This window comes from Rattus norvegicus, chromosome 4 (genome assembly GCF_021556685.1).
Source record: "Rattus norvegicus strain SHRSP/BbbUtx chromosome 4, alternate assembly SHRSP_T2T, whole genome shotgun sequence".
Taxonomy (NCBI): domain Eukaryota; kingdom Metazoa; phylum Chordata; class Mammalia; order Rodentia; family Muridae; genus Rattus; species Rattus norvegicus.
Genome location: NC_141537.1, coordinates 178,205,372 through 178,232,215, shown reverse-complemented (window position 1 = coordinate 178,232,215; position 26,844 = coordinate 178,205,372). Strand labels below are relative to the sequence as shown.

At 45.1% G+C, this 26,844-nt stretch overlaps 1 protein-coding gene across 2 annotated transcripts in view; it reads right to left on the bottom strand.

The window, feature by feature from the left end:
* Positions 1 to 13,664, bottom strand: part of Etnk1 (ethanolamine kinase 1) — a 44,136-nt gene extending 30,472 nt beyond the window's left edge. The window contains exon 1 of one of the 2 annotated variants that reach the window (NM_001107894.2): positions 13,282 to 13,664. In NM_001107894.2, the coding sequence (NP_001101364.1) occupies positions 13,282 to 13,437 (156 nt within the window). In that variant the 5' untranslated portion in view covers positions 13,438 to 13,664. The remainder of the gene's footprint in view (positions 1 to 13,281) is intronic. The other variant, XM_087657782.1, reaches the window with a different exon arrangement.
* Between the last annotated feature and the right edge of the window lie 13,180 nt (positions 13,665 to 26,844).

Sequence of the window (26,844 nt, the reverse complement as noted above, 5' to 3'; positions counted from 1 at the left end):
TGAAAGGTGAATGTGAGTAAATGGGACTGGAGACACCACGAGTTTGGGTACAGCTCAGCAGACATGGGTAGCACACACCAGACCCTGGCCTCCACCTCCAAAACTCAGGAAAAACACCTACTTTTGAACATCAAGGACCCTTTTGGAGAACCCTCAGTAGTGTGCTTTCCCTGGGGAAGGCACCTGAGTGAGAGAGTCCACTTGGGGAAGACAGACTAACCTGATAGGAATGTGTGGCAAGAAGACAAAGGAGGGAGAAGAGGGCACAGGGCTTAGAAGTGTTTTAAAAAGGTGGCTCTATTCACCAAGACAGCAGAGGGTGGAAGCACTCAGCAGCACGCCTGACATGGACTTCAAGCCCAGGAGGAGCCAGCAGAGAAAGGAGAGCATTCACTCACCTCTGCTGACATCACAGCATGTCCATGGCCACAAATACACACAAGAGATGGAACATCGAGGTCTGAGAAAGGTCAGACGTCATGACTCACACTGTACCAACAGCACTCAAGAGGAGGCTGAGTCCAAGCTTAGCCTGCATCACAGAGTGAGCTCCAAGACTGTCTCAAGCTCTATCTATCACCTGCCCTACAACACCCTGCAAAACAATCTATGTAATTAGATTAAATGCAGAAGAATATAAAAATCTAATTAAAACCCTGCTTACGAGGGAAACTAGTATTTGCTATGTCGACAGAAAGCTGGTGCTACCAGCCACCTAGAAAGGGAGCACAACTATATAAAACATTACTAAGACTGGTCATAATGACCTTAGTCCAAGACTCAGCACCTAAATCTATAGATACCACTACCTTATATGTAGCACTGCCAGAAAGAACACCCTAAGAACTGTAGAGATGGAGCACACCACTCATGTCCTCATTTTTAACGAGAACAATGATTGCATGTAGGCAATCAACACCACAAACAAAACACACGCCAATCCAGCCGGACACACAGAACACACACCAATCCAGCTGGACACACAGAACACACACCAATCCAGCCGGACACGCCTCCTCCTCCTCCTCCCCAAAGCTCAAGAGCTTACCGACCGGTCAGCTCAATTATAAATTAAGGTCTCTAATGCCACAAGCTTAACAACCAAGAACACGTTCTTAATCAGAGTGAAGCCACACGACAACAAAATACACACATACACCTCCAGTCCTGTGACTTGCAGTGAAAGTGAACTGTTATTTTTATTACAATGTTTACTGCTTTAGAAATGACAAAATCACTTAGAAATGAATCAAATGCATGTCTAAATTGTCTGAGAGGTAGACATAAGCTGAATGGAAATTAAGAAATGTAGCCAGTCAGCCGTGGTGGCAGCCAGCCTTGACTACAAACCTTGTCTTGGAAAAGAAATAAACCCCCCACCCCGCCCCGAGATCAAGTGGCCTGTGTCCTTCACTGTCAGCAGTGCTGTGAAACTTAGTCCTCTGTAACATGGGACTGGTATCACCACAACAAGCACAAGGAGCAATGGGCACCGAGTGGAACAATACTTAGTTCACAGAGCAGACAGAGCAACTGGAGCATCCACAATGGCCGTCGGCCTTCATGCTGAGTAGGTACCGCTTAGCACTAGACAGACAGTGGAGTGGCTCAACAGAAAGACCTGTCACCTCCCAACCCAACAGAAGACAGACTTAGTAGGGTGTTGTATCTGTCCCCCTCCAAGTTGGAAGGGGACATATAACATACATGCTTAAACAAAACAAAGGAGCGGAGACTGACTCTGAAATGGTAATTACCAACCACACCTAGTAAAGTTCAGCACAGGCTAAGCGATCTCTGTAAGCATGTCAGGTCCATGGCCATGTCTCATGAGAAAGGGCAAGGAGATGCACAAGAGAGTCTTTGTCAATACAGAGTAAAGGATATGTGAGTGAAATTAACTGTCATTCATTAAAAAGGGACAGGTAACTACAGGTGAGGCATGTGGGTTAGTGGTATACTATATGTCTAACATGCAGATAGAGCCTAGATTCAACACTCCACAGTAACACACAGTGATTAGCCTTCCTACTCAACAAGCTAGAAAGGAAGCTAAGCATGGCAGTTGTGGTGGTACCTGTGAATGTAAGCATACCAGGGCTAAGCAGGAGAGTTCCACGCTCAAGAACAGCCCAGGCTGTATGATGAATGAAAAAAAGACAGAGAGAGAAAAGCCCAGAAGCTAAGAAAAAGAAAGACATGAGAAAGAAAAAGAGCCAAGGACAGTGACTCACACAGGTCTCATACTTCCTAATAGAAAAAACAAAAAAAACAAAACAAAACAAAACAAAAAAAAAACCACCTTCCAGGCTGGCCCTAAAGCTCAGCGAGACTTACAAAGGGGAAACAACATGACAAGGTCTCTTATGCACACAGTCATAAGGCGGGTGTGGCAGTCCAAGACTCTAATCCCCACGGTCAGAAGGCTGAAGCAAATGGACCCAAGAAGGAGCTGGAGACCGACCTGTGCTTACCTTGTCTCGTACAAAACACAAAAGTAAAAATCTTAAATTATAGATAATCAATATAGAGATATGAAAATACGGTATCTCAACTAAATTTTAATTTCTCTAGGAATTCAAAGGTGTTTAAGTTTTCAAATTCAATGCATATACCTCCATAACAAATACACTGAATGTACTAAGTCTGTCTGTTCAGGAGGGATATAGCATGGATGACCTTGAACTCAATCATGCCTCGTCCACATCCTCAGCACTGAGATACAGACAACGCCATCATGCCCAGCTCACTCTGGCTCTCTTGTTAGCTTTCAGATGAGTGTTCTGTGTACATATGTGTCTATGCACCATGCGTGTGCCTAGTGCCCGTAGAGGACACCAGATGACCTGGAACTACACTTACAGACAGTTGTGAGCTGCCTTATGGGTACTGGGAATGGAACCCAGGTTCTCTGGAAGAGCAGCCAGACCTCCTAATCACTCAACCATCTCTCCTGCTACAGTCGCTACGTTAAAGAAGAAGAATACATGCGTACACGACATATGTACTTGTTTTACATACAGAGAAAGAGCCGTCTGCATCTACAGGTTACGTATCTGTGGCCTCAAACAACCCTGGATCAAAAATATCTAAGGAAAAGAAAGCACCGCCTGCATGCTGTACTAACCGTGGTTAATAACCTAGGTTACCTAAATGGTAGGAGATGTCCACAGGCTAGTTATATGCAAGGCCTTTAACCTACAAGGAACCTGCAACATCCCAGAGGAACCAGGGTGCTTCACTCCTGAGCAGCAGAGAAAGAACTGTTACTATTTCAACAGTCTGTGGTTCTGGGCTCAACCTTGGAAATTATAAATTTTCAGGAAGAGAAAACCCTGTCACTGGTAAAGCTGTCATATTTAGCTAAAGCCACAGAGTAATAGAATCCACTTAACACCGGATGCTATGTCTCAAATTTTTAGGTCAGCAACCCAAGCCTAAGTCATTCGTTACCTGTCAAAATACTGAGGCAGACAGTGCCGATTCCCTGAGCGCTGAGGGCTGTCTGTCAGAACACTGCCTACTGCTAGCCGGCTATCAAGGTGAGCAGAGTCCGGCAGTGACAGGACCAACTCCAGAAGAGCTGGGCCACTATATCTACAACAGTGTGCTAAACACAGAAAGCGCTTGACTCCCCGGCAGTGAAGCACATTACCACAAAAGAAAGACAGTGGTGAGCAGGAAGTAAGAATGGAGGCAGACTGAGCCAAACAAAACCTAGGGCTGCTAATCTCACCAAACCTGCACGTGGGTGACAGCTCCCTGCTTACCACCACTACAACTCAGGGCAGGCAGGAAGTCAGCACACCAGGGACCAGGCAACCAAAGGGAGAGGAGTTGCCTCTTTTCTAAATCAGTTAAGACAATGAGGTGACTAGAGTCTGAGGCCAGCCTAAGCTACATAACAGGGTATAGACTAGCTTGGACTACAAACTAAGACTATAGGTAAGATAATATTTGTGTGTGTGTATACATACACACATATGTCTGTCTGTCTGTCTGTATGTATGTATGTATGTATGTATGTATGTAGTAACTTATTTTGTGGGTTATTTTGAGGGCAAATTTAGGACATTTTCATACAAGTCAGTTATGGCTGGGATACTGGGGAACCAGAACTCACTCTGAAGAGTCCTTGATAACTGTGAAATGCCAGTATGCTGCAATCTCGGTCCGAGGACTAGCAGGCAGATGGTAAAGTGAGCAGAATTGGCTCCTATGCACTCAAAACGAACACCCTAAGTGAGATGGCTAAGATGTGTACACAGGTATCAGCCTGACATCGTAAGGACCAAAAGCTCAGCTGTTTTTAAGTACCACTGTGAGAACCACTTCGCTCGTGGTGAGAACGCATACTAGCTGTCTTACAATTTTATATAACCCGGGGGATCTCATTAATTAGATGGGAAGGGTCATAAAAAAAAAAAAAAAAAAGCCTTCCTGAGGAAACTCTGCTTCGAGCTGCACTACGAAACCACAGCTGAGTCTCATGGCATCATCTTAGGATGAACACACCCACAGCAGTCGTATAAACAGCGTCTTTCCAGAGAGCCCTGACAGTTTATCATCTATTCCAATAAGCACCTACCCTCTGAAGACATGCAAGTCACTCAAACATATACAAGTGGTCTGCTCTAACGGTCTAACTATCAAAACTGAAACAGCCTCAACAGTGTTAGGAAAAGTAAGTCAATGAAGGACAGACTATGAGCTGACACTTGCAATCAGATTGAGTACTTAGGTGACAGGCAAGGGGCCTTATGCTCAAGGTCACGAGAAAACAAAATGACACAGCTGCAGGTTTTTGAGACAGTTCTCTTTACATAACCCTGGCTGTCCTGGAACCCACTATAGACCATGCTTTCCTCAACAAAAGGCTAATCTGTAACAACTCATTTTGTGAAAGGGAGGAGGGAGAGTCGCTGCTACTGTGGTCACCACTAGGGGGCGGGCAAGGTTAAGCCCAGAAGGTAGATAAAAGTCAAATTCTGGCATTCTTTCTTGTCCAGGGTCTGGGGCTACACAACTAGGAGTTTCATGAATTTCTCTCCCACTTATTCTTGAGAAGGAATCTTGCTGGGTTGCCCTAGGCAGGCCTTGGCCTCCTGAACTTAATAAGCACACTCTCAACTTCCTGAGGAGCTAACCCCACACCACAAGTGAGTACCACCCATGTGTAAGCTTACTTTTAACCACATGTAGAATCTAAAGTTTCAGATGTATTTTTTTGGCATGTGTGGCACATACATGTGAGTATCCACATGTACTCAGGAACACACAAAGAGGCCCAAGATCAATAGGCCTCCTCAACCACTCTTCCTTCTTACCTAACATCTCTCAGCTGACCCCAGCTGGCTGGGCCTGCCCCAGGAATGCATCTCTAACCTTCTGAGTGCTGGGATTACAACCAGGCCTACATATACACTCAACATCCCTACAGTACTGGGAAGTCAACACTCGTCTTCACACATACACACCAAGCTTTATGAGTTTCATCTGCTGAGGCACCTCCCCAGCCCTGATTTATTTTATGCTATTCTTAATTTCTAAAAACTCCATGCATATGTACAAGTGTTTGTTTGTGTGTCGGTACACATGTGTGCCTCACACCAGACAGCTTTTGGGGTGCAATGTGGATGCTGGGAACCAAACATAGGACCCCTGAAAAATCAAGTGCTCCTAACAGCTGAGCCATCTATCTAACCCCTTATCCTATATTATTCTAAGTCATCTTCTCAAAACACATTTTAAAAATTATCTCTGTGTGTGCACGCGCTCATATGTGAAGGTCACAGAGCAGTTTGCAGGAGCCGGTCCTCTCCTAGCACATAGGTTCCAGGACTCAAAGTCAGTGAGCGAGGCTTGGCAGCGAGTCTTTACCAGTTGAGTCATCTCGCCAGACATCTCCCAGTTAAGATCCGTTCTTCCAGAGAGCAGGAGTTTGATTCCCAGAACCCACATCACTACAGGGTACCCAACACCACTTCGGTCCTTCATGGGTATACGCACACATACACAACACTAAACCTGTCTCAGCCCAGAGGATCTACTTGACATCCTTCTACTGTGGCTATTACAGGGCTCAAAATTCATCCAAGGTGATCATTTATTCCCCAACTCACATTTATCCTAAAAGCCCAGTGTGTAGGAGGCATGGAGGTCCTTGTGCTCACAGGTAAGCACTAGGGAACCTGGAATGTTAGCACACAGTTGTTCCTTCAAAGGCAGAGGTGCACAACCTGTTATGCTGGGGGCTGACATGGTTAACTGCCTGGTGAACTTGGCTCTATCTGTATGGCCAGAGGCCAGATCCTCCCCAGACCCTTAGAGTAACCTCGTTTTTCTCAGTCACTCTTGAGAACCTGTTTTTATGGAACGTGTCACCTGCACTTCAGAGTCTCCACATGATCCCATCTGATCTTTGCTTAGCTGACTTTGTGACTTATTGTACAGATGGGATTGAGTTAATAATCACCAGGAAATTTTTCTCCTAAATGTGCTGTGCTTAAATATGCCTAAAATAAACGATTCAGGGTCAGATTCCAGAGTTTGACAACTCTTAGACACAGTCCAACCATAGTGCCCTGAAGCCTCTAATAGTGCAGCATGTGATCTGAGGAGGGGCACCTACACCAGGACAGAGAAAGATGTGATCTGAGGAGAGGTGCCTGCAACCAGGACAGAGAAAGATGATACCAGCTTCTCAAAGAACTAAGAAGGGAAAGCCTATCAACAACTCGAATAGTTTCCTATTCAGATAACATTCTCAAGGGTTGGGCAGAGTAACTTCCTTGTCTGATAAACACTTCACATGTGCATACAGAAGTGTATGAACGAGGGATACAGGTGTGACACAGGGGCACACTCCAATCTGGCATTTTGCTCTGTTTTTTTCCCCCACACTGGGTTATCTCTGTGTAGCTCTCGATGGCCTGGAACTCCCTTTGTAGACCAACCTTGATATCACAGAGATCTGCCTGCTCTGCCACTAAGTGCCGTGAGTAAAGGTGAGCCACTCCGCCCAGTGCCAGCAGTGTGCGGCACTGCAGCCAACTGGTTCTCTAACACCACAAAAACTTCTCTCAGTCAATGGTCTCTGCATTACATGACACTTCCTGTGATAATAGAAAAACTTTCACCTGCTTGCAAGCATCCACTGGCTTCCTGCTCCGTCTTTAATAAAAACTACCTACGAACTCCCTACTGATGGAGATCCTCAATGCCCAACACTCTCACTCCTACTACTCTATCCAAACTGCTTAGGGCCTGGCTTAGCTGTCTCTGTGAAATGCTTCTTCCTTGCTCAGACTTGCTCACCTCCCTGCGAGAGAAGAGGGGAGGGGCTGAGGTACACGATACTATGACTCAGTCTCCAGCGCTTGACCACCCAGGCCCACAGACACAAACCCCACAAAGGTTTACATCAGGTCCCCTCCTCTATGATGCATCTTCCCAATTCTCCTGGGGCTGCCTCCTGCTCCAGTTCACAGCACAAAGGTACCCAGCTAAAAATTAACATTATCCCTAGTTTAAAAATACGTGGTGGCACACGCCTTTAATCCTAACCCTCAGAGGAAGAGGCAGGTGGATTTCTGAGTTTGAGGCTAGCCCAGTCTACAGATCTAGTTCAGGACAGTAAGGGCTTTCAAAAAAAAAAAAAAAAAAAAAACCCAAAAAGTCTTTCTCAAACACACACACACACACACACACACACACAAAAAGCCTTTCTCAAAAAAAAAAAAAAAAGAAAAGAAAAGAAATGAAACCTTATCAACTACTGAATATTAGAAACTGAGGCCTTTAATCCTTCTGTGGCACTGGGGGCTGCCCCCTGGGCCGCACACACTAGGCAAGTACTATACTACTGAGCTACCTAGTCATTCCTGAAGCACCTGAAACATGGTGATTCCTTCTGTTCAACCTCCACTTACCAATGGAGGCCGTGGGAGATGATAAAACCACGCACACGTCAGTTCACTTAGGAATGCTGGATTCACTTCCTTCCTAAGGCTCACAGCACTGCCTATGTTGTGTCTGTTGGGGGGTAGGGATGTCTTACTCTGTAACCTAACAGGCATGGAAGTCAAAATCCTACCACCTAGAACTCCTGTATGCTGGGATTACAAGCGATCTTGCAATCCTGTATGGCTTCTCCTAACATTTTGTTTTTATGGAGATTGAAATACTCAACAACCACCAGGGGTGGCCACACACCTTAACCCCAGCAGAGGTGGTTGGCTCTCTGTGAGTAGCCAAATACTTTCTGCTGCCTTGTTTTAAAATTCCTTCCACCCCATATTTTCCAACTGTCTTATGAGAGAGACAGGCAAGAACTGCGAATGGGTGCTACAGTTGGTAAAACCGAGCCTGTGTGTGACAGATCTGGGAAGGACTACTTAGGATTACTGTTCTTTGACCTAGAAAGGCTGTGTGTGTGTTAGGATTGAGGCAGGGAAGCCAGGCCTGCGCAAGGCTCTTTGCTTAAAGAACAGGTGTTGATATCTGAAAAGTCACTAGCAATTTGAGTCTCCAACCACAGTTAAATCACTAAATCACAATAGAATCCATGGACAGTTTTTTCAAAATCCAATAACAACATTTGAAAGCTATCAAACCTGCTCCTTTTGGCAGGAGTCAACATCACATAGTCTCTCCCATCCTTGTGAATTATTTTTCTAAGACATCTAAGACAGGAACAGGAAAGAGACACGTAGACTTAACTGACAGCAAAAGAACTAATGAAGGTGAAGAATAGTGTGTAAGGGGAACCCACAAAGAAGCCGTCTTTGTACGGTGGGATTATGAACCTAGCTTATGCTTAAAAAGCAGGGAGATTCTAAAAACATTCTGAAATGTGGATGAGCGCGGCTGGGGATGGGACTTGGTGTAAGGGCACTGCCTAGTGCCAGGCGAGCTCACCAGCACTGACTGGGGAAACACAAAGATCTGTCTTACAGGAGTAGAACATTGCTAAAGTCATTCCTTCTATCTTTGCGTGTGAAAAAGAAATCTCAACAGTCATTCAAAAAACATTCCATATTCTGATTTGTCTCAGGTTGGGAATTTCAAGAGCAGATGTTTTTGATTCAGACCCTGTACAGCCTGTGCTCAGCTCAGCGCGTAATTGTCATGGGCTAGCTTTACCCTCATGAGCCTCAGGGTAAAGAACTGTTATTGGATCCACTTTAGAGCTACAGATAATGAAACTCAGAGAAGCTAAGAAATTTGACCAGAGCTGGGCAGTGGTGACACATGCCTTTAATCCAGCAATGGAAGGCAGAGGCAAGTGGATCTCTGTAAATTCAAGGCTAGCCTGGTCTACAGAGTTCATTCTAGGGCAGCCTAGGCTATACAAAGAAACCCTGTCTTAAGAAAGAAAAGAAAGGAAGGAAGGAAGACAGACAGAAATTTGAAGCATATTCTGTAGCTCATACATGTCATACCAACATTTGGAAGGCCAAAGTAGGACTGCCTATAAGCTCCAACCTAGTCTGGAATACAGTGAGTGAAGACTGTCTCAAAAAGAAAAATAACAAAACTTGAGCAGTAAGACGAAGCTAATGAAGTGGAGGGCACAAACCCAACCCCCATAGTTTCCACCTTTCTTAAGGTAGCTACTGAATACGAATGGACACAAGGTACCCAAGTCCAAGCAAGCTTCTGAGGAGCCAATAGCACGGACGCTGGAGAGTGCGGTTGGGGTTTAATGGGAAGACGGTGCACAAAATTACATCCTTCCGTGTGAGGGTACACATGTGCAGGCAGAAGACAAGAGTGTATGGAAACCCAGAGCTAACATCAGGGTTTTCCCTCAAGCTCCACCATATAGATTAAAGCAGGATCTCTCACTGGATGAGTCCTCTTGCTCAAGGAATTCCTGTTTTCTGCCTCAAGGTGCTGAAGAGATGTTAATTTTACATCATCTGTATCAAAAAAATGGTCTTCCCAGCCTATCAAATGTTGCCATTATATCATTATCTACTGTGGACCCCAAGCTAAGGAAGTATTTACAGAGTGACATGCTAATGACCATTTTGCTCAGTGACGTACAGTGGAAGTCCTAAAGTGACCACTAAAATATTCAAGAAACTGAGTCAGCTTTTTCAAAGGAAAAAGGATTTTGTCTAGGCATTGGACTTTAAATGTGTAATGGCACTGCTGGAGAGGCTGAGGCAGGAAAATCTAAGAAAATGACAATAGGAAGGAGAAACAATTACGTCTCTTTGATCCTTATAATATCCCAAACCTGTAGATACATCAAAACCCACTTTCAGATGAAGTAAGTGCTGGACAGCAAAAGGCGTCTGTCATTTTCTGAAAGTGACACTGGTGGAGAGAGATGCAAGCGTGTTCCCGAGAGCTCAAAGCTGTTTTTTCTGAGCCACAGCAGTTCTTTAAGTGAGGAGCCTTGCGCAGGCCTGGCCTCCCTGCCTCAATCCTAACACACACAGCCTTTCTAGGTCAAAGAACAGTAATCCCTAAGTAGTCCTTCCCAGATCTGTCACTTACACACAGGCTCAGTTTTACCAACTGCAACACTCATTCTTGCCTGTCTCTCTCATACAGAGAGTATGGGGTGGAAGGGATTTTTAAAACAAGGCAGCATGAAACAGAAAGCATTTAGCTAGTCCTGTCTCAGAACTACTGTACCTACGTAGAAACCCCTCCTTCTAGTGTGTTTTCACTTGATAGGCTCACTCTATTTTATACGCCGGTAAGTTGTAAGGAAAGACTCACTCTCTGGGGAACTATCAAGGCTCTCTGTTTGGGGCCTGTTTCTATTTTTTTCACATTCCACATGTTGGTATTTCAGGGATAACTATCAGAAAAGATAAGGGTTGTCACAAAAGCTTCTGAAATATATTACATAAAAATATATTTTAATTTATTTTTTCTTTTGGGGTCTGGAGGGCAGAGATAGGGTTCTCAAGTAGCTCATGCTGGCCTGGAACTCCTTACGTAAAGCCAGCAACAACCTTCAACTCCTGATCTTCCTGTCTCCACTACATACAGCCAAGAAAAATGTTAGTTTGGGGGAGAAAAGACAGGACAGTTTGGGGTAGAAAGCTTGTGTGGCTTGCCCAGTGCTGAAGCTTCCATTCCCAGAACCTCATACAAAGGGGGAGGGGAGAGAATACCAAAAAAGGGCCAGTGTTGACCCAGCTGACCTGAAATGACGTTTATCTTCTGGGCTATAGGATCCATGCTTCCCTTTCAGAAACAGGGTAGGAACATTACCATTACAGCTCAAGAGATGACATTTGAAAAGGAACTATAACCATTAAGAAGTACTAAACAAGCAGGCCACAGGGACAAAAGTCTTTAAGCCCAAGGCTCAAGAGGCAAGTTCCAGGCCAGCTTGGTCTACAGAGCCAGCTCCCAACCAGATGGGGCCACAGTGAGACCTTTGTCTCAAAAAATAACTATAACAGCAGAAACAGAATTATTAAACAAAGCCCCAAGGCATCATTCGTTCCCAATGCCCTAGGATGTGTAAGTCCCTCAACTGAGCTGGGGACAATAAATGACCCTAACCTTGGCTTACTGATGGCTCAGCTTCTGATCCAAGACTTCTGCTTGCAGGAGGGAATGAATTTCTAATGATCAATTCTAGAAGTGAGTGATATCTCTGTCAAATACACAAAGTGTAAGTTCAGATTATGAACCCAAAGGTTAAAGCTCAGAGTCAGAACACCTATAAGCCCACCACAATGGAGCCTGAAATAGGGAAAAAAAAAAAAAAAAGAAATAGTTTTAAGTCTTGTTTTTACATATACCCTGGTTTCCCTCACTAAATTTCACAAGAGGTTGAGAGAGCACACCTATATAACATTTCCTAGGCAACAATGCCTTGGAAAGAGCTCAGCCCAATGCAGCACACAGTGCTCCATTCAACAGCTATTAACACTTCTCTACTCACAAATAAATGGAAGGAAATTCCAAGCTTCAAACTTTAAAAGTCGCTGCTTTAAAAAAAAAAAAAAAAAAAAAAAAAAAAATGCGGGTTGCCAGCACTGCAGTTTACCAGGAAGCAACACTGCCTTTAATTAGTAAGATATTTTCCAGAAATAGATTTTATTAAATTTTAAAACCCTCTCAAACAAGTAAGTGAATACATACTATAGGAACAGTCTAACATGAGGGCGACATACAGCAGTACAGCACTTGCCTAGGACTCAGAACAGCCTTTCCTAGCACTGCCCAAAAAAAAAAAAAAAAAAAAAGCTTGTCCTTGAAAGAGATGCAGTCATTGTCCAAGCTATCCATAAAAATCATTTTGAATCCACTATATCCTATATACTTACCCACCAGGCACGCCTTAAATTTCAAAGTCTTTTGTCTAACAAGTTTCTTCCCCAAAACATATGGGTCCCTTTCAGTTGCTCAGAACCCTTCTAACAAGAACCGAAACTAAAACTCAAAAGCCCCTTAGTGTCAGAAACTGCTCTGAGGCCAGATACTATTCATGCTTTAATTATACTAAAAAAATAATAATTTTAGAAAAAAAACGAAATCAATAAGTTCTGTACAAACCCCACAATGTATTGGAGTCATCAAAATGGGGCAGACGACTCCGATAATCCAGGTAAATGTTCCCCCCATTACTGCTCAAATCTAAAACAAGTCCCAGCCGTTAAAATTGTACTAATTTGGCTTGTTTGTTTGCAAGAAAATCCACCTTAGTAATTCCTAAAGCTGTGCACTGAAAATACTAAGACCAATCACGCCAAATAAATTCTGGGTATGGGGGCAGGGAGGGGGGAACATAACTTGCAAGTGCCTTTTTTTCTTAAATCCTAGATTTTCGGGGGGCTTTCTCTCTCCTGAGAATTTTTGTCTTTAAAAATCACTGATTCACGAAAAATATTCCCAGGTCATCGCTCACTCCAACCCAGAGCATTAATTCTTCTAAGACTTTACAAATTTAGAAACACCAACTCAAGCCTTCCAGTAACGCACGGAATAGCGTTCCCTAGCATCCTGGCGTGGGCAGCATCAGGTTCACGGTCATTCCGCTTTGGAACGGAGTTCTCCCGCGGCTCGAAGGATGTAGGAAGATCCCAGGCTGGATAAGGCAGGGATGGGAGGGAAGCGCAGGGGAGGGAGGGCAGCGGAGAGGACCGCGGAAGGCGATGGGCTGCGGGGTCTGGGAGGAGAGGAAGAAGCCCTGGAGCATGACGAGGGCCGCGGCAGCCATCCCCGGGAGCTTCTCCCGGGCTCGGGCAGGCGTCGCTGAGGCAGCGGCTTCGGGAAGGAAACCTGGTGCCCGCCCAGCCTCACCTGCAGGGTCACCTCCCGGGGGTCCCAGTGCGGCCGCAGGTGCTGCAGCAGGCTCAGGGCGCCGTCGCGGCAGCGCTGCTCCTCCTGGTCCTGCACCGTCACGTCGAGCTTCGGCACCTCGGGCGAGCCGGGCGGGACGTGGATGTAATTGGCCATGGCCCAGGCGACGGCGGACACGACCACGACGACCACGGCGACGGCGACCACGAGCGCGGCGGGCGCCGGCAGGCTGCTGGACCCTTCCGTCCCGGGGCGCCCTCGGCGGAGGGCTGCGGCCGCTCGGACGCACGGGCGGGCGGCGGGGGCGACGAGGCGGCCGGACGGGGTGCGCAGTGCAGAGACGCGGAGGGACGGTCGCTCTCGGGAAGATACCTTAGTGCGCTAGACCGCGGGCAGCCGCGAAGCATGCCGGGACTGGCCTGACGCTAGCGTCACGCCGAGGGCGGAGCCTCGGCTGCGTCAGGCGGCCGGCGGGGTGGCGAACCCCGCGGCACAATGGGCGGGCCTCGGGGCTCTGGGGTATTGGGGTCTCGGGGAGCGCGCACCGCCAGGCACTCCGCTACTGTGGGGTTGGCTGGGCTCCTGCACCCGAAGGAGTCCGATCGCTGCCGAGCCCTGCCGGAGCGCTTACGAGCCTTGACGGACCGTGCCGAGCACGGTCGAGCTTTGCCGAACCCTGCCGGGGCTCTAACGAGCTTTGCCCGAGCCCTACCGGAGTCCTACCGATTTCTGCCGAGCCCAGCCGGAGCACTGTCGAGCTTTGCCGAGCCCTTTCGAACTCTTCCGATGCGCTGTGGCGTGCTACCCAAGCCCTGTCCGGCGTAATGAAGCGTCACCTTGCTAGATCACTAGGGTCGTGAGCTCTGCTTACTTAGGGCTGACGTTCTTACGGGACGCAGAAGGCACGTCCTGAAATAACTCTAAATTTAAGCTGTGAGCTTGGCCACAATCCGGCCAAGCTGGATTAATTTGGTCGTCTTGTTCCTGAAGCTCTGTGCACAGAACCACACGCTTGCTTGGTTCAGCAACCAAATTCCCTTTGGCGGTACATAGAAATCACAGTATTTGGAACATTTGAGAGTAAACCGGTGAGTGGTGTGATGACATACTCCTGTTATCCTAGTCCTCAGGTGCCTAAAGCAGGATTGTCGTGAATTCAAAACCAGCCTGGGCTGCATAGTGAGTTCCAGGATTGCCAGGGCTACTTAGTTATCAGCCAATCGATAATAGGGTAAGACGACTGTAACACTCGTTTTAAGCGTCAGATACTTGACCTTGCTGAGAATTATTTAAAGTCAGTAAAATAAGGTAGCGACTAGGAGAGAATTGGAAAGAAAAATAGATTGCTGTCACAGCGCTCCCCGGGACTTGCACGGCAGCATAAAACCTCCAGTAGGAAACCAGATCACCTACAAGTATTTGATCTGCCCTTATGCTTTCCTTTTATGACGGAGACAATGGAGGTGTCCATTCACCTTGGCTTCTGGCTTCCCACGGGCTGAATACAAAGTGAACAATTTGTGAATGGTCAAGTGGTTTATTACCTAGTAGCACACATTTATGTTCTCATTGTTCTGAATGAGCCTACAAACCACTGTAAGTCACAAAACGTAAGTCTGGAATAATGATAAACTTCCTACGCTACAGAGAGGGAAGTCCACTCCTGCATTTTTGCAACATTGTAAGTTGAACAGTTGAACATTTTCCAGACTTGGGTATGTGTTTTTAAAAATCTCTATGGAAGACCCTACTTCCAGTACCCTGCATAAACAAGCAAGCAAGCAAGCAAGCAAGCATGTACACACACCACACACACACACACACACACACACACACCACCCCACTGGGAGGAGGATGTATTACCGGAAACACTAAATTATGTATTCTATCTAATTGAGACTGAAATGACACACTAATATTTCCATGTTCTAAGTGGTATCTCCTTATTAAATCATTACATTCTAAGAGTTATATGGAATATTTCATAACTAAAACAACTAACACCAAATTAAATTTAAATCAAAAGTAAAACTTTAAGAAATCATACAAAAAGCCAGGCACAGTGGCAGACACCTGTAATCCTAGCACTAGGGAGGCACTGCAGATGGATCCAGAACTCAAAGTAAGGAATTCAAAGTAAATATGAGAGCGAGCCTACTTCAAAAACAAACATATAAATTCTTTTTTCCTTTTTTAAAGAATAAGGATCTTTTTAGGCGTCCCATGACTGACCTGAAACTTGCCTTGAACTCAGAGATCTGCCTGCCTCTGCACTCCTAAATGCTGACATTAAAACCATGTGATACCACTCCAGAAAAAAAAAAATCATTCTTAGAATATTAAGAGGAGCCTAGCACTTCCCAAGAAGATACTCAGCCAGCAAGCAAGCATCTATGGAGAACATAGTCCTGGGTCTATAAGGACTGTAACTTTAAACAACAATGAGAGTCAGCTAAAATGGAAAAGACTAAAACCATCAAATGCTGGTGTCCGTCCACAGTGGGGTGCCACCAGTTACGTCCTTTGATACTGATCTAAATGAGTCAGAAAGTTGGAGGATGCAGGTGAAGGCAGGTACAAGATAGAATGAGGCCTGTCATTGGACGAGAAGGAAGGATGGGTGGGAGAAAAGTTTTAGAGAGGAGGAGGAGACTGGAGGAGAGAGAGAGCAGCTGAGAGAACATGGAGGCGGATGTTAAGATTCCTCTCTGCACATTTACAGGTTGCTATGAATATTCTTAAGGGATGGATGTGTACAGGGCTTTGTATGTCTAGGTGGGCAATTATATCTTATCAATTGCATCAGAGGTTATTGTGTTGTGTGTTCTTTTGTGTGGCAATTTAGGTTCAAGAGAGTGCGTGGTGGCTGGACACGATAGCCCACCACGAAAACTGGGATGTGTATGTCTGGCATGGTGGCAGCCTGCCTTGGGAACTAGACGGGTAGAGAGATTGTTGCCAAGCTCAGAGAGTAGCCATCAGCAATGTGACATGGGATGGAGCTAAGCAGGTGAGATATTTTGCTGACTGAGATTAAGATACCTACCAGATATCTTGGGGCACTGTGGTGCCAGATCTAGTGTGGGATAAAAGACAGCCTTTTATTTTAATTTTATAGCAACAGAAAGTTATGTGCCTATAACCCGTTTATGAATGTTTATAGAACCTATATGCATACATCGAAGAGCAACCAAGATGTCTTTCGATAAATTAATTTTAAAAATTGTGCTACAACCATGAAATAAAGCTGTCAGCTGGCAAACTGTTCCTACCTCTACCTTTTGTTTCCAGTCAGCTTGGTTTGGGTTTTGGTTTTTCCTTCGTGGTCCTGCCTACTGGTTTGTTGGTTGTGCCTTGCCTTCTCAGCCTCTTGGAAGGTTTTACACAAAATGTGTTACCAGAAGCTGCTCCCACTGCTTCCACAGTTCAGAAACCCATGGGGTTGGTTTATCCTGTTTGTTTGAGGCAGAGTCTCAGTAAGCAGCTGATGGGGCTGATCTTACACTTGCAGCTAGCTATCCTCCTGCCTCCGCCTCCCATCAGACTCCATTTGTTTTGGCCTTTCATTCTCTGTAGGACTGAACACATTGTTAATGATTACAGAGTGTGTTTACCTCTTCTGGGTTCATCTTTTGTACTAGAAAGTTGGCCCCGGGAGGAAAGGGTCCAGCCTGTCTTATCCACTGCCACTTTTCCGGGGCTTAAAATAGTAGCCGGGACATAAATGATGCTTATCAACTGTAAGCCAAGCTAGTAAGTTCTTGACACTCTGCCAGCTCACTGGAAGAGCAACCTCCGCCAAAGATTGTATTATCAAATCCACACAGATTACAGCGAATGCTTTCGATGGCTAGCACTTCTGTTATCTTGGGGCTAGCCTTGGTTCCAGTGTGTAGGTTGATGTCTGTATGTAGGTGAGGGCTGGCACAAGTTAATGCGAGGCCTGTAATTGGACAGTAAAAAGTAAGGCAGAGGAGGAGGAGGGGACCAAGACGGAGGCAGAGAAGGACGACCCAGATCTGTGTGGCCTTTAATAGCCACAGGTCATTATGAATATTTCTTAAGGGATGGAATTTTATAGGTCAATTTATCTTATTTAGGTGGGCAGATATTGTGTGGCCATATTGCGGGCTAAGAATTTAACATATAAATCTGATTGCTAATTTCTAAGCTTTTTGAGTCTTGATTTTAACGGGTTGCTGGGAGTTTATACTAGAACTATTAGGGGGCGGAGGCTGGGAATGTAAACAGAGCAGCAGTAGAGAGCTACAAGAAGGTAGCCTCTGCTGGGACCAGGTTTGCTGGGAGTGTAGGCAGAGTCCATGACAGGGAGCCGAGATAAGGGAGCTGCTACTGGGATCTCTAGAGTCCTGATTTTCCGGGAGTTCCTGCTAGCAGAAAGACAGCCCGGGAGAGGGCAGTTAGCAATGGGGGCGGAGAGACCGCCTAGGCCAGAGAGTAGCTGGGGTAGCATGGCATGGTGTCCTAGAACCTGCCGCCGCTGAGATGAATATACCCGCTAATGCCATGCAGCCCTACGGAGCCGGCACTAGCGTGGTATAAAAGTTTCAATTATTTAGCAACTACTACAACACCAGTGGGTCAATAAAACTGTAGCACCTTGCGACAAACACCTAAAGGATGTAAGGCAGTTGTCAAGACGAACGTTCTCATGAAGCATCTGGTTTGTGCCTGTTGCTTCCTGTATGTGACATGGTCTTCCCATTCTTTGAATCACCTGCCTCCTCGTCTGTTCCTGGAAAGCCCACTCACTTTCTCACTTCAAGGACGGATGGCCCAGCAATGGCCATCATGGGGCTTATCCTGGTTCTCCTGTGGTGCACACTTCTCCCTTTTATTATCTTTCCTGATTAGTGGTGATGGTGGTGGTGTCATGGTAGTGATAATGGTGGTGTCATGGTGGTGATGGGGGTGGGTGGTGATGGGGATGTCGTGGTGGTAGTGGTAGTGGTGGTGGTGGTGGTAGTGGTGGTGATGGTGGTGGTAATGATGGTGGTGCTGGTGGTGGTGGTGGTGGTAGTGGTGGTGGTGGTAGTGATGGTGGTGGTAGTGATGGTGGTGCTGGTGGTGGTGATGGTGGTTTGGTGATGGTGGTGGTGTGGTGGTGTAGTGTGGTGATGGTGTCGGGGCAAACTCAAGTGCAGCCCAGGCATCTTGGCCTCATTTCTTGCACTGAACTTTATTTTTCCTTTTTTTCTACATTATTTTACATTTTGCAGTTTTAATACATTGTATTTCTCTTCAGAGGGGAAGTGTCAGAAGCAGAGGACAACTTATAGAAGTCTGCCCTCTCCTCCAGCGCTGATCCTAGGGATCGAACTCCCTTCATCAAGCCTGGTGCGCCCGTAACTGCAGAACCACATTGCTGGCCCCCACTTCTTTCTTTTACACACGATAAAACATCTTTAAAAACCTGCTCTATGACACCCACATTGTGCTGTTAAGTAGTAACAGTTACGCCATGCATAAAAGATGGAAGAGAATATTTATAACGTGTGATGTAATGAGCATTGTGTGCGAGGGAGCCATTGGTTGACCGGGTTCAAACCCAGAGGCTCAAGTGATAAATATTTTAATTATGGTGTAGTTCAATTTCATTCCCAGAGTAACAGAATAAAGCATCTACCGGAGAAAATAATTCTGTGCAATCAAATTATACAAGCATGTCTAACAGCTGGATCATCCACCCAATTGAAAACATGTTTAATTGGTTATTACCCAGAGGACTCTGAATCAACATACCACAGAGGTGCTCACGCGTTCCTGTTTGTCGCTGAGCTAGTCTTAGAACTGAGAAAGGAACCAGACTAGTTGGCCACCAAAAGACTAATGTAGGCTCTCTGTGAGTTCACCTGTCTATGCAGTGAGTTCCATGAGGCCCTGTCTATAAATAAATAAATAAATAAATAAATAAATAAATAAATAAATAAGCAAGCCAAGAAAATGTGGTGACATACACAACCCATTTTACTTAGCTTTAATGGAAAAGAGAAATTGTAATATTTGTAGGAAAACAGAAGTAGAAATCATTCTATTTATTAACCCAAACAAGCCAGAAAAGGGAAAAACATACTCTGTGTTCTCTCTCTCTCTCTCTCTCTCTCCTCTCTCTCTCTCTCTCTCTCTCTCTCTCTCTCTCTCTCTCTCGTGTCTGTGCGCACGTGTGTGTGTGTGTGTGTGTGTGTGTGTGTGTGTGTGCAAGTTTAAACTAAAAAAGAGATCAAAGAGACAGAGGAAAGATAAAGGGAGGAAAAACAGAGGGAATGGAACTCATCTGACATCAAAGCAAGAGAAGCATTGGAGGAAGAATCAGAGGGAGGTGTGTGGGATGGAGAGTGGGGGAGGGGAGCGAGCTAAAACACCATGAAGTAACACATGTGCGTGAAGATTCTGGAGTGATACCCATTTCTTTATATGCAAACCCCAAAATTTAATTTTACTCCCATACACCTAACAGAAAATTAAAGTTTGTCAGTGTAACCTATCTGAAAACTCGGGAATTCAAAACGTCTGCAATACCAAGCGTTCAATGTGAAGCCAAAAAACAAAAGGAGGGAAGAAGCCTTAGCTGAACCAGGCTGCACCTGCTCTGCTGAACAACGGGAAGATCGCCGAGACAGCTGGCTGTCCAAGCGCCCGACCTCTGAGACAGACCCTGGGACTGACTGACTGCCCGGCACAGTCATAAGAGCTAATAACGCTGCGCTGTGGGGCAGGGCTGGCTGTGCAGGTCCTGTCTTGTCTTTCTTGCATTCACGGCATCAGAGGATAAATCTACTTCTATCAGATCGCCCTCTAAAAGCAGGGTCTCTACCGTTTTCTGCTATCCCCTTCACGACCCTAAGCAGTGGCTGCGTATTACAGTTGGGGATTTGACAGAACAGAGCAGAATAAACTGTCTCCAACTTTATTACATAATACGTGAGCATATATCTGTCTGCGATCTCAGCACTAGAGAAGGGGCAGCAAGAGAAAGCTTTGGCCACATTAGATCGGGTCTCAACAAACAAAACAAAATAACAACAAATTAAATATACAGAGGGGGGAGGGGGAAGAAACTTTCTGTTTTGTGCTTAAGGTTACTCATTTCTAGTTTATATATATAAGCATTTTTGCCTATGCATATATCTGTGTACCGTGTGTGCCTGATACCCACAAAGGTGAGAAGTAGGGCATGGGATCTGGAACTGAAGTTACAGTTGGTTGTGAACTGCTCCGTGGATGCTGAGAACCTACAGGTCCCCAGAAAGAGCAGCAAATGCTCTTAACCTCTGAACCCTCTCTCCGACGCCTTGTTTTTGTCATTTGTAGTCATATCACATATCTCAGAGGTTCTTGTGTAGGAACTGAAGCTGGGGCTCTTCCCATGCTAGAACCATGCTTTGAACATGCTAGAACCATGCTTTGTACATGCTAGAACCATGCTTTGAACATGCCAGGATCATGCTTTGAACATGCTAGAATCATGCTTTCCACATGCTAGGATCATGCTTTGCACATGCTAGGATCATGCTTTGAACAAGCTAGGATCTTGTTTTACTACTGAGTTATACAACAATGGGGGGGGACTTAGAAATATCTTGTATTTTTTCCCTCTCTTCTCTTTTCCATTTCTTAACCAGCACACCCCACACAGATTAGGTAAGTGCTCTACTGCTGAACTACATCCCCAGCCCTAAGATAATTACACGAATAAAGAAAAGAGCCACCTTATCAAATTTAGAAGTCACAAGCTGTAAGGCTGCTGCAGGAAGACACAAACTTGATATTTTTGTTTTGTTTTTAAACAAACAGTCCCAGTACACGCAGGTATTTTCACTGGTACAATGGTAATGTTTTTGTTGGTCTTTTGTTGGCTGGCTTGGGGCTGACTCTGTGTCCCCAGGCTGATCTCCAACTTAACTCTCCTCTTTTCTTAGCCTTCTAATAACTGGGCAATAGAGATCTTTGTACTTGGCTCAATGAAGATACTATGTCTTTATTATTAATTAAATTATAATTATCAGGGGGAATATTTATCATGGGAAGGTTATGTGTTATTCAAGAATAGTGTTTGTGAATTGTTTTGCAGAGAGTTCGGTAAATTTAGTTTGGCAGTCTTTACTGTTGCCATTTAAATGACAGAGATGATCTTGTCGTGATGACACAGACCCTGTAATCCCAGAACTTGGGGGTCGGGAGTTTGAAAACATTCTCAGCAACATAGTGAACTCAAGATTGGGTTATGGAAGACCATGTCTCAGGAAAAAGAAAATATTTAAAAGTTTAACCAATAACAAAAGAGTTGAATGAAATGTGGGTCAATTCCCATCTTAGTTCCGTATACAACAGCAGCAACATTATCACTTCAAACTCAACAATAAATGGCACTATTTATGTACCTTCCTGATTCTTCAAAACAAGTGTTTGGATAACTTTTTGATATTTTGAAAAAACAATTTCAGAGGAACTGTGTGTATGTACCTGTTTCTGGGGTGAATGGGCGCTACCTGCGTGCCCACCAGCACGCTGAGCACACAAATGGGGCTGCTGTCTCAAGTCCCAGACCCTGCCCTGCCTTGATCTATAAGCCGCTGCTTTGCCCTCTAGCTCTTTGAGGAGCACTGTGCTGCCATCGAAGTGAGCGCACTTCCTTTGTATGCCATGCTCCTGGTCAGCAGAGCAATGACAGTAAAGAGTTAAAACTTACGGGGCAATCTGGTGGTCACTCTGTGGAAAGATCCGGTTTATCATCAAAGCACACAGACCCACACGCTCCTACACACACACACACACACACACACACACACACACACACACACACACACAGAGTGCTTGACTGACAAATCTTGAGAATAATGGCCAGGCTAAACAACAGCCTCGGGGGTGGTTTTTGTAGGGATTTGGGTTGATTTGGGGTTTGCGGTTTTGTTGTTTTGAGGCAAAGTCTTGCTGTGTGGCCTTGGTACTTTCATTGCAGCCCAGACTGGTCTGAAATTTACTCTGCCTTAGCCTCGAGTACTGGGGTTACGGGCTTTAGCCACCACACTGGGCTGCATTTTGTTTGCTTTTAGACAAGGTCTTGTTTATCCCACATGAACATCAAAGATGGTATTGTGTAGCTGGGAATTTCTGATCCTTCACTTCTTGAGGACTGGGATTACAGGAGTGAGCTCTCACACATGGTTTACACGATGCTAAAAATTGAACCCTGGTTTTCAGCCATACTAGAAAAGCCAAGGGAGCCACACATCCCGCTCCCCCAGCATGTTTTAAGAACTAAGTTTTCGCCTGCAGGCAAATACTTTACAGCGGTTAGCCTTCGGTATTTGGCTGTGTAGTGTAGCAGGCAGTGGTAAAGACAGATTTCACTCGGCCCAATGGGGTCATTGCAATGTCTAAATCTTAGGTCAGGAAAGGGAGTCCAAGGCCAGATCTAAAGTCTACCTTCTATCAGATACACAGCGTGGTCAGCGTAGACGGCACTCCAGGTAGAAGGGAAAGGCAGTATCGAGGGCCTATTATTCCTGGCCCTTTGTAATAGACTAAATCTGCTCATGTTACTCTTCTTTTCTTCCCACTGTACTTTAAATTCACCGGTAACACGACCCAAAAGAGTACAACAGCGAAGAATGATAAGTGACAAGGCTGGAGGCTTATCAGAGTGCCTGCAAAGTCACTGGCAACCAGAGTAGGTGCGGAAGGATCCTTTGCGGAGTGAAGAGTCTACGGACGCACGGAAACGCTGGAGATTGCTGAAGAGTTAAGTAAAATCCAGGGGCCTCTGTTTTTTAATTACAGTGAGCAGAATGTGTCCCCTATTCCTTGTAGACTTGCACGAGAAACTGCCACCAAGTCTGGATAACTACTAAATGACAGACTGCCAAGCATCCTGATAAAACCTACTCAGAAGAGGTAAACAACGTTCGACTAGAAAAAGTCCTGGTGGCACAAGGCCTGCCATACTAATTAGTTAACTTTTGTGGTGCTGTTAGGCCATGAGCCATGATGAGGAAACACTGGATTCCATCTCTTCAGACTTCAGTAAGATGAGGTCCTTTCCTGTGTGATCTCACTAACTCCATTTGGCCTAAGAGCCGGTATCATCAATTAGAAGACCAGTTGCAGATCTTGTCCAAATGTAACAGATCACCGTGGATGGCACATAATCCAAGGGGTTTTTAATATATATGTCGTAAAGATGAGTTATTTTACAAGATCTGTGGATTTCTATCCATTCCTACAACTCTGGGACATTGCTTAGAAAGACTGTACATGTTCTTCACCCAAAACTATTCATATTGGAAACCAATACTTCAAAGGTGGACAATGTTCAGGTCTTCAGGAGGAAAAGTAAATAAATGAAAGGATCCAAGAGATAAGAGGGAGACACAGAAGGGCAAAAAAGGCTAAACAATGTAGCATCCTGATTTATTGTCAAAGAAAGGAAAAATGTGTGTCTCAAGACAGAGAAAAGCTAATTTTGTTTTGAGACATTGACTTTCAATCCCTGTTTCCCTGGAACTCGAGATTGCCTGGTCTTGGCCCGCAGGATGCTGGGATTGCAGGTGTGGGTAGGCATTCCTAGAAAGCAGCTGTGTCTGCAAAGGCTGATGGGCCAATCAGAGCCACAGTGCTGCGTGGAGGAGAGGTTGGAATGTTGCAGGTCCAGAGCCTGGTTACAATTTGTCTCCGGTGATCTTTCATCTGATAAGTAGCTTTTCCTTACTCCCTGTACTGGACCTAACATCCTGAACAGCATACTGATAAGTGGATACAAAACAAACAAACAAACAAACAAACAAACAAAAAAGCAAAACAGCCTTGGATTTTTGTGAGGTTTTGGATCATGTAAAAAGAGCCTAGTTTTCTACCAACCAAAGGGCTGAGTATTGTCTGATAACATCCAAAGCCAATAGTAAAATTGCCTCTGCCTTATCTAACCCTCTTATCTGATTATACCCGTCCATGTATTTGAAAAGTGCCTTGATTTATGGCTTTCTTTGTTCCGTTACTGTAAAAACAGTCCAGGAAGTAGCTTTTTCATTGAGACATGGTATGTGGGGTTACCTATGCTAGTGGGTCATCATTTTGGCTACAGAATAAGCCATGTCTTTTGTTCCTTTGAGGTGGGAGCTGTTTCTTTTTGTTGACACAGGCATGAGCCACCACGCTAGCCTGAATTTTACAAAGCTCTTTATATCTTAAGTAGACCAGAAAACCATAAATGGTTAAGAAAGGGGGTGGGATGGGGGAAGCGAGAGGGAGAATCCATTGGTCAAGTGTGGTAACAAATGCTTTTCATCCTGGCACTCAGGGGGCTGAGGCAGGCAAATCTTGAGAGTTCAAGGGAAGTACAAAACAAGTTTCAGACCAGTCAGGGCTACACAGTGAGACATCGTCTCAAAGCAGAAACAAGAAAACAACAAAAGACGCTATGGCCAAGCATGTAAATCTAAAGTGAGTACCCTGAGCTGAAAGTTGGAGCAAGTAAATGTTTATTCTTCTAAATAAAAATAATCAAAAAGATAAAAACATTAATAATCTTAGAAAATTGCTAGCATGAGACTAGGAATACAGCTGAACTGACGGAGTGTTTGTCTAGGGAACACAAAGTCTTGGGTTCATCACCATATAAGCCGTGTATGGCGGCTCACGCCTGAAATCCTTGCATACAGGAGCTGAAGACCAGAGGACCAGAAGTTCAAGGTCATCCTCACATACATCACAACTATCTCAAGTAGAAAATTGCTGGTATGAAAAAAAAAACACAAACAAAATGGAGTATTGCTAAACTGTACATTGCTTGCTATTTTTTTTTAACTTTAGGTGTAATAGGTTTTTTAAAAATATTTTATTTACTTGTGGGGAGATGTTGCCATGCCAGTTCTTTTGGGCCATTGCTTTATTTCTAAATTTCTTCTTTTTTAAAAAATGTTAGTGTCTATAGTTTGTGTGTGTGTGTGTGTGTGTGTGTGTGTGTGTTTGTGCGTCAGTTCTCTGCTTCTACTGTGGGTTCCTGGGATTTGAACTCAGGTTGTGAGCTGCCAGATGTGGGTGCTGAGACTTGAACTCAGGTCCCCTGAAAGGGCAGTGTGTGCTGAGCCATTCCTCCAGCCTGTTCCTTACAGCTGCATCGATCACAGAAAAACCATTGTTTATCCTTCCTTCTCACTCTGATCTCCATTTGTTCTTTTTCTAGTTCCTTTAAGTGTAACATTAGCTTGCTAATTCAACCCCTAGCTCGGACAGGAACCTGTTTAGACATTTGAGATCTTTTGTTTGATTGACAGAGGCACTCTGACCATGTATCCATCTGCTGTGTCCTGTGCAGATCAGTAGATTGTGTTTCCGTGTTTTATTACACTTTTGAATTCTTCTCTGGCTGTTTATCCTTAGCGTGTTAATTCTCACACATTTGTGAAATTTTGAGAGTCCTGCAGTTGCAGGCTGCGGTAATGAGGGGCTACCCGTCACGGTTTCAATCCTTTGAAAATCGCGAAGCTTTGTTTGCCACCGAGTATGAGATCTCTCTTGAAGGACATTCTCTGTGTGCACTGAAGAAAGCCAGCCTATCGCTGTCGGGATGCTGCGCATGTCTGTTAGGTTCTTTTGGCTGAAAGTGAAGCTTAAGCCTTTTCTAGTCACTGCTCCTTTTTCCGTGAGAAATGTTGACTCCGGGTTTATAGGACACACTGTGTAGCCGTGACTTTCTGAAACTCAACCTGCCACCTCCCCGGTGCTGGCATCAGGCCCAGCTTCTCTTAACATGAATTTGATTGACTACATGCACATCGAGGCTCCGAGTCCCCAGCTGGAGCTGGGACGTTCAGTGACGTTCTGAATCGGAACCGGCAAGGAGAGCTATGTTATGACCATTTACATGCCTGACTCCTTCGTCAGAGAAGCCCCTAAATTAAACAGACCATGTAACTCCCTTCTCAGGGTCTCAATAACCTGGTCCCTACTCTATACATGTTTGCTACTAGGTTGTTTTTCCATCAATAAAAAGAAAATAAGGTTTGTACTACCTAGTCATGTTATAACTTTAAACAATAGGGTCGGCGGGATGTAGCTGCTATCTGGAGTTGCAACTATGTAAAAGATTGCTTGAGACTGGAGCTAGGCTAGCTTCGGCAAAGGAGAGGTCCCCGCTCCAGAATTTAAACAGTAGCAAAGCCAAATGAAAGCTACATTTTTGATACATTTATGCATTTACCTATTTAGTATGTGTCCATTTGATTTATTTGTTTACCATGTGTGCACACGTGTGTGGCCACGGGGGCAAGCACCATGTGGCCATCAGAAGATAACTACAGACGTCGTTCTGCCAGTGAGTCCTGGAGACTGAACTCAGGTCGCCAGGTTTAATGTCAATGCCTCTGTTCTCTGAACCATCTCAAGAGCCCACAACTCATGGGTTTAATTAACCTCTACCACGTAATGTCTGACGCAGCCTGACAAATCCATAAATACCTCTTACTTCAGTACTTGTGTTCTGGATTGACTCCCGGACTTTGTGTGCTAAGTACACAGCCTGTCCTGAGCCACACCCTGGGCCCC